This window comes from Aquarana catesbeiana, linkage group LG11, assembly GCF_042186555.1.
Source record: "Aquarana catesbeiana isolate 2022-GZ linkage group LG11, ASM4218655v1, whole genome shotgun sequence".
NCBI lineage: Eukaryota > Metazoa > Chordata > Amphibia > Anura > Ranidae > Aquarana > Aquarana catesbeiana.
Window position 1 is genome coordinate 226,723,612 of NC_133334.1, and position 6,000 is coordinate 226,729,611.

General features: G+C 41.4%; 1 protein-coding gene across 3 annotated transcripts in view; it reads left to right on the forward strand.

The window, feature by feature from the left end:
• The window catches only part of MBTPS1 (membrane bound transcription factor peptidase, site 1), a 130,565-nt gene extending 124,875 nt beyond the window's left edge, over window positions 1-5,690 (forward strand). For all 3 annotated transcript variants that reach the window (XM_073605446.1, XM_073605445.1, XM_073605444.1), the window contains 2 exons: window positions 1,382-1,512; window positions 5,028-5,690. In XM_073605446.1, coding sequence (XP_073461547.1) covers window positions 1,382-1,512; window positions 5,028-5,224 — 328 coding nt within the window. In that variant the 3' untranslated portion in view covers window positions 5,225-5,690. The remainder of the gene's footprint in view (window positions 1-1,381; window positions 1,513-5,027) is intronic.
• The last annotated feature ends 310 nt before the right edge of the window (window positions 5,691-6,000 follow it).

The following is a 6,000-nucleotide window of genomic DNA, read 5'->3' on the forward strand; positions in this document are numbered from 1 at the left end:
GGTACGTCTGATGCAGACTTCTGGTCTCTATGGTCTACAGCAAGGATATGCAATTAGCGGACCTCCAGCTGTTGCAGAACTACGAGGCATAGCAAGACTCTGACAGCCACAAGCATGACACCCATAGGCAGAGCATGATGGGACTTGGAGTTTTGCAACAGCTGGAGGTCCACTAATTGCATATCCCTGGTCTACAGAAAACTGCATGTGTTTGTATCCAGGTACTGGGAGCCTCTAGAAAAAGCAGTGGATGTTTTGGTGGCTCAGTGGGATCTGTATATACTGGTTTCTGCGCCTCCTCCCCTGAAGCTCCTTCCTCATCTGCCTCGTGGGTTCAGAATGGATCATCCTTATAGTTCCGTATTGGCCAGGGCAAATATGTAAATGTGGCCTGATCTGAGTCCTGGTGGGCACTCCATTGGCTCTTCCAGACCATACTTTACGGTTGCTGGCTTTATTGCCATGACTTTTGAATCCCAGGTTCTGAGAGACAAGGGCATATCTGACTCCGTTATTCCAACAAAGCTAAGAATTCATCTAATGCAAGCTCCTTTACCGTATCTGGAAGGCATATTTTGCTTGGTGCAAGGCTTTTCTACAGTTGGGCTTGGACCAGAATTTGGCCTTCAGCACTGTCAAGGGTCAGGTCTACTCCAGGTTCTACTCCTGGCTATCTAGATATCATTGGCGTCCCATTCTCTGATCAGGACTTTTGTTCAGGCTTTCTCCTATGTGGCTCTCCCCCTGTTTGAACTCTGTAGGAACTGTATTTGGTTCTGTTGGCTCTTGAAAAATGCACCTAAACAATGCCCTTGAACCTATCAGATATTCCACTCTTGCTCGTAAGGATTGGGTAGGTTTATACGGACATAATGGGGGCAGTACCAGCTAATCTTTTGCTAGTGCACAATCGCCTGAAGGTGGCAACATACAACCCATGGTCTAAGAATCCATTCCCATGTCCTTTTACTGTGCTTTTGAGATATGGAATTTAAGGGCACAGAAAAATTCCTTTTTTTTTTTTGTACTCCCTGTAAATTACGTGCCTTGGTGTCCATTAGGGGGGGGGGGGGGCACAGGTCCTACCTTTCTGTGTTTATAATCATGCTCTCTGTACTGCTTGGCTAACAAAATGGGGCTGGTAGTAAGAGAGGTTGTTCTGGGCTGGCCTACTGTTTTCCAGCGACCAATCCTATTGTAGGCAGCAGTATAATCTGAACGTGAAGACTTCCTGTAAGCAAAAGAAAACCCTTTTTTTCATAACACTGTAAGCTAAATGGTAAAATGTGTAAGTTGACTAAACCAGTGAAATCATTAATGTGCTATCATGGGAGTCTTTCTGATATGACAGATAACATTCTTAAATTGTGATTTTCTTCAGTAACCTGTGGAAGCATCAAAAACTGCTATCGATAGATTTGGATAAAGTGGCTCTGCCCAACATCCGCCTGAATCGACCCCAAGTGAGACCACTGTCACCAGGAGAGAGTGGAGCATGGGACATACCTGGAGGTAGGTTACTATAAGACTGCCTAGTCTTCTGATTAATATGATTGCAGTTTTCAAGTTGTGAACTTTAATCTGCCTAATGAAGATGCATTAAAATATGTTATAAGCATTGATTCGCCATATCTGCACATCATTTTAAAGCGATTGAATAATCAGCTAGGACTGCAGCTGCAGATCTAATGCTAGTATTTCGATTCACAAACCCAACTGAATGACTGACTCAGGAAGGACACAGAGGGGTTAAGCTCTTCATTCAACAGGTGTAGTCAAGAAGTGCTCACTTATTAGCCCACCATAAATTGAAGGTGGTCTATAATCACAGCATACACTTTCAGGTTATATCAACCTGTAATATCAATATAAAAGATGTTTAGTTATTTTTGACAAACCAGTATAAGCTTATATGAAAAATCCCCTTTCGTGTTGTGAGTGCTGCCCCTCTGTTGGCCATTTCTTTCCACAACTTTCTGGATTCTCTGCATGGTTTGCAGCTTCTCCTTTGCTCATTCTTTTGGTTTTATTGTTTTTTTTATTTTTAAGGACTACAAAGCCCATAATTCCTAGCTGCCTGCAAACAATGATTTGCGTACTGACACTGCCTCATGAAACTAACACATTCACTATGCCCTTTGAATATGCACAAAGGACACGAATGTGTGTGATTCTTCAAAAAAGTACATTTTCAAACTTCACGATCATTCAGATTAGTAGGAGTAAGCCAGAAATAGTTGAAACACAATGTGAAAATGAATATAAGATTTTATATTTTGACTATAGACACACTTTAACCCCTTGTCTACCAGCGAATGTTTTTAAAGCATATAGAAGGGATTAGAGCAGGCTCACAAAATGTGAACAAAGCTATGAAAGGGCTAAAACAGAAGACTAGAAAATTCAAACATGACGTGTATAGAAGTGTTCATCTTCAGAAGAACAGCTTTATTCTTAGGCTGGCTAGACTGACTTTATTGCTGTAGAATAGAACAGATGACAGATGCCTTTATGACAAAGTGTCATGATCGCTTGCCTTCTACCCATCTGTGTGGGAAAAAATATATATAAAAACTTTTGTCAGACACCTATAGCATTATTTAACAAGGCAGTTCAAAAATCAGGGATAGAAATAAATGAAGTGATAACCGGTGGAAGATGATCCCGGTTTGGTCCATACAGAATGTGGCACTTTGGCCTTTACTGATCGTAAATAAGCCCAGTAGATTTCCAAATAAACTTTGTTCCATCTATTGAGGGACACAGGAATTCTGATGTTGTCAGCGTTTACTGCCACCTACATGAGGATTGGACATTGGCAAACAAAACTGTAGGCCAGCCCAGGATATCTTCCTTTCAACATGCCTTAGCTTTTTGCTAGGAGGATCAACCTCTTTTCTGCTGAGAAAAATCTAACTACTTTGTTATTTTTTTATTTTTTTCCCAATGTTACTTTTTCTATTTCTATTGTCCTCAATCAAGTTATCTTTATAACGTTGCTGTTCCAGATTAGCCTTTTCTTAAGCCTGGCCTCAGAGTGCCATACCTGTACCCTGCTAAAATAGAAGTGCGAGGCTAGTTGGAATGTGACTTTCGGACACTGGGCTTTGTTGCATTTTGCACTTTACAGACCGGCGTTTTCTGGCAAAAATTAGCCACAGGCTCCAGAGCCATGGCATTGCCTCAGCGCATGACCTATCTCTCAAGACTCACTTTGTTGGGTAAGACCCATCGGCCTGAAGCACCGGGAGTTATATGTTTTACCATTGTAAGGATTAACACTGAGGGACTGAGCACTGATGTCATCCCCTGGGTGAAGTGCCGCTTACTTCACACTCTTCTACCATTCAGCATTAAGGAAGTACTATCCCACTACCACTCCTGTTTTGCAAGCATGATGGAGAACTCTGACCTCATTCTGAATGCCCACCTATAGTGACTTGGTCATCTTTTGCCTTTCTGACCCTCATCAGCTCTGAGTTTGTGTGCACCTGGGGCCTAGTTACATCATTGTCACTTGGGTGCCACATGTCTTCACATAGATGAAGACTTCGCACAGACTGTCCTACAGTTCTGGCGTCTCTTTGAAGGATTATCATCTGCAGGTACTGCTGTGTCTTCTCCACTGAGAGGGATTTGAAGTCCTTTCCTTGTCAGACAGTCTGGTTCCTGCGTTGGATAATACAGTGAGCTTCAGCCTCGCACACACATATCCCCAACTGGGATCACTCAAAAGTGAAAGTAGCACTCATCCTACTCCCCACCCCCTGCCCCAACACATTTTGAAGTGGTGTTTTTTTTTTTGTTTGGAGGGGAAGGGAGTACCTTTTTTTTAAAATCTACCCCATGTCTAGCTAACCACATCGGGTGGTTAGGTCCTTTCTTCTATCCTTGGAAATTTGCTCTTCGTCTGGTTTTTGTGGGTTCTGGTCGATCAGTTTTTTGCTTGGAGTTATCACCTGTTGGCAGTGACACGTCTATTCTTGGCCTTGAGCATCAGGTTGGTTCTCTAGTCATCCTCCACCCCCTTGGTCACTGACTGGTTCTCCTACTAACTAGGGAACACAGTCCCATCAGGTCTAGGTTTGGGCATTGATACTTCAGAAGGCTCTTGGGCTGTGACAGTCCTAGTTCTGTTTTGTTGGGCCTGTTTGAGGCTGTTTCTTCATTTCCCACCCTCGGCTTCTTAGGTTAAGTAACTGAAGGCCGAATTCTGGGCCCCATGCCCCCCCCACTCCTCCCCCAGACTAACTCTCTTCTGTGTGTGTGTGTTATGCTTTATTTATATACACATACACCCTTTTCCTTTTTTTTTTTTTTTTTTTTTTTTTTTTTTTTTTTTCCCAGATGTCTTTAGGCTGTTCGTGTGACACACGGAAATTTTTCAGATATTCTCCCCGCAGTGGTTGGTCCTCTGTAATAGAAAGAGGTGATCTGACATCAGAAGCGCGTTCTGCATCAGCACACTGTGTGTAGAGAGCACTATGGTGGTGCTTCCTGAGGGCAGCATGTCCATGACTCCCTGGTTTCAGTCTTCTGGGTTAAAAATCTAGAACTGTTTAGTGGCAATGTTACAGGGCTACATTTACTGCTTCTTGCTGTATACCTTGCTACTAGCAGTAAGAACAACCCGATTTATATATGTTGCATATATTATTCATACCCGTTGGACATGGGAGTGAACGTGTTTTACTGATTCTTTTTACTGTTCCACTCATCTAAGTATGCAAATAGTTCTGTGCAGTTTGTGAGAACAGCTGTAACACCTTTGTAACTTGAGACCCTTTTGTTTGGTTGTATGTATGTTAAAGAAAAAATACAAAACCTTTTAATAAAAAAAATATTTGAAGGGGGGAATCCCGAAACTGAATTACTGATTGATCTGAAATGTGTTTTTTTGTTTTTTTTTTTTTTGTTTTTTTTTTTATTGCTTTGGGACCATTCTAGATTAAAAAAAAGTTTGGATTTTAAAAACCTTGAATGCTGTTTTAATATAATCATTTATAATATTTTTCCTTCACTTATAGGCATAATGCCTGGACGCTATAACCAGGATGTGGGACAGACTATTCCAGTCTTTGCATTTCTTGGTGCTATGGTAGTCCTGGCTTTCTTTGTGGTGCAAATCAACAAAGCCAAGAGCAAGCCAAAGAGACGGAAACCTCGAGTGAAGCGACCTCAGATCATCCAGCAGTACCACCACCCAAAGACGCCATCTGTCTGATTCACCACGTGACACACTATGTGGCCAGCGGGACTTGTATCAACAGCCTCGCAGAAACTGTGTAAAGTCTGCAATCCCCAAAGACAGAACGCTGAGTGATACTTTCAGGTCGCTGTCCAATTGACCAAACTGGACCTTCGTAGAAACTGCTCCTTTTTTTTATATTTATTATGTCAAAAAAACCCTTATTAAAGGGTTTTTCTCTACCAAAAAGGGACATTTTGGGGAAAATGCAATATTTTAGGAAGACTTGTGCCCAGCACAAATAAATCAAGGCACGGGATCTTTTAAAGGGGTATTGAGCCCTAAAACGGTGACTTTTTTTTATATTTTCTGTTTTGTAATTTTGATCATCATTCCATCTATGTAGGTGGATATTGTTTTCAATAAATAAGCATCTTTTAATAAAGCGCATCACATTGCCCCATGCTAAAATTGTATATGTGGTGTAGATGCTAATTATGGATATGGTGGTTCAGCTTTGATTTAACTGTAGTCACAAAGTGATGAACTTTTGAGTTTTTTTTTTTTTGTTTTGTTTTTTTGTTCTATGTGTACAGAAACCTTTATTTCTATGCAAGTGTAAGCATGTACAGGTGCCCGTTATAGCTACATTAGAGCCTTGTTCACCTGGGCTTCAGAGTAGTGTTCACTTCAAACTTATGTGAACCTTTCAGTAAGCTTTTACAAAGTATTTGTAAAGCTTTTGTCCTTCGTGCCTAAGGGTAAAACTTATGTTAATGCCCAAGCACAATATTGCAACTTTGACATGTGTT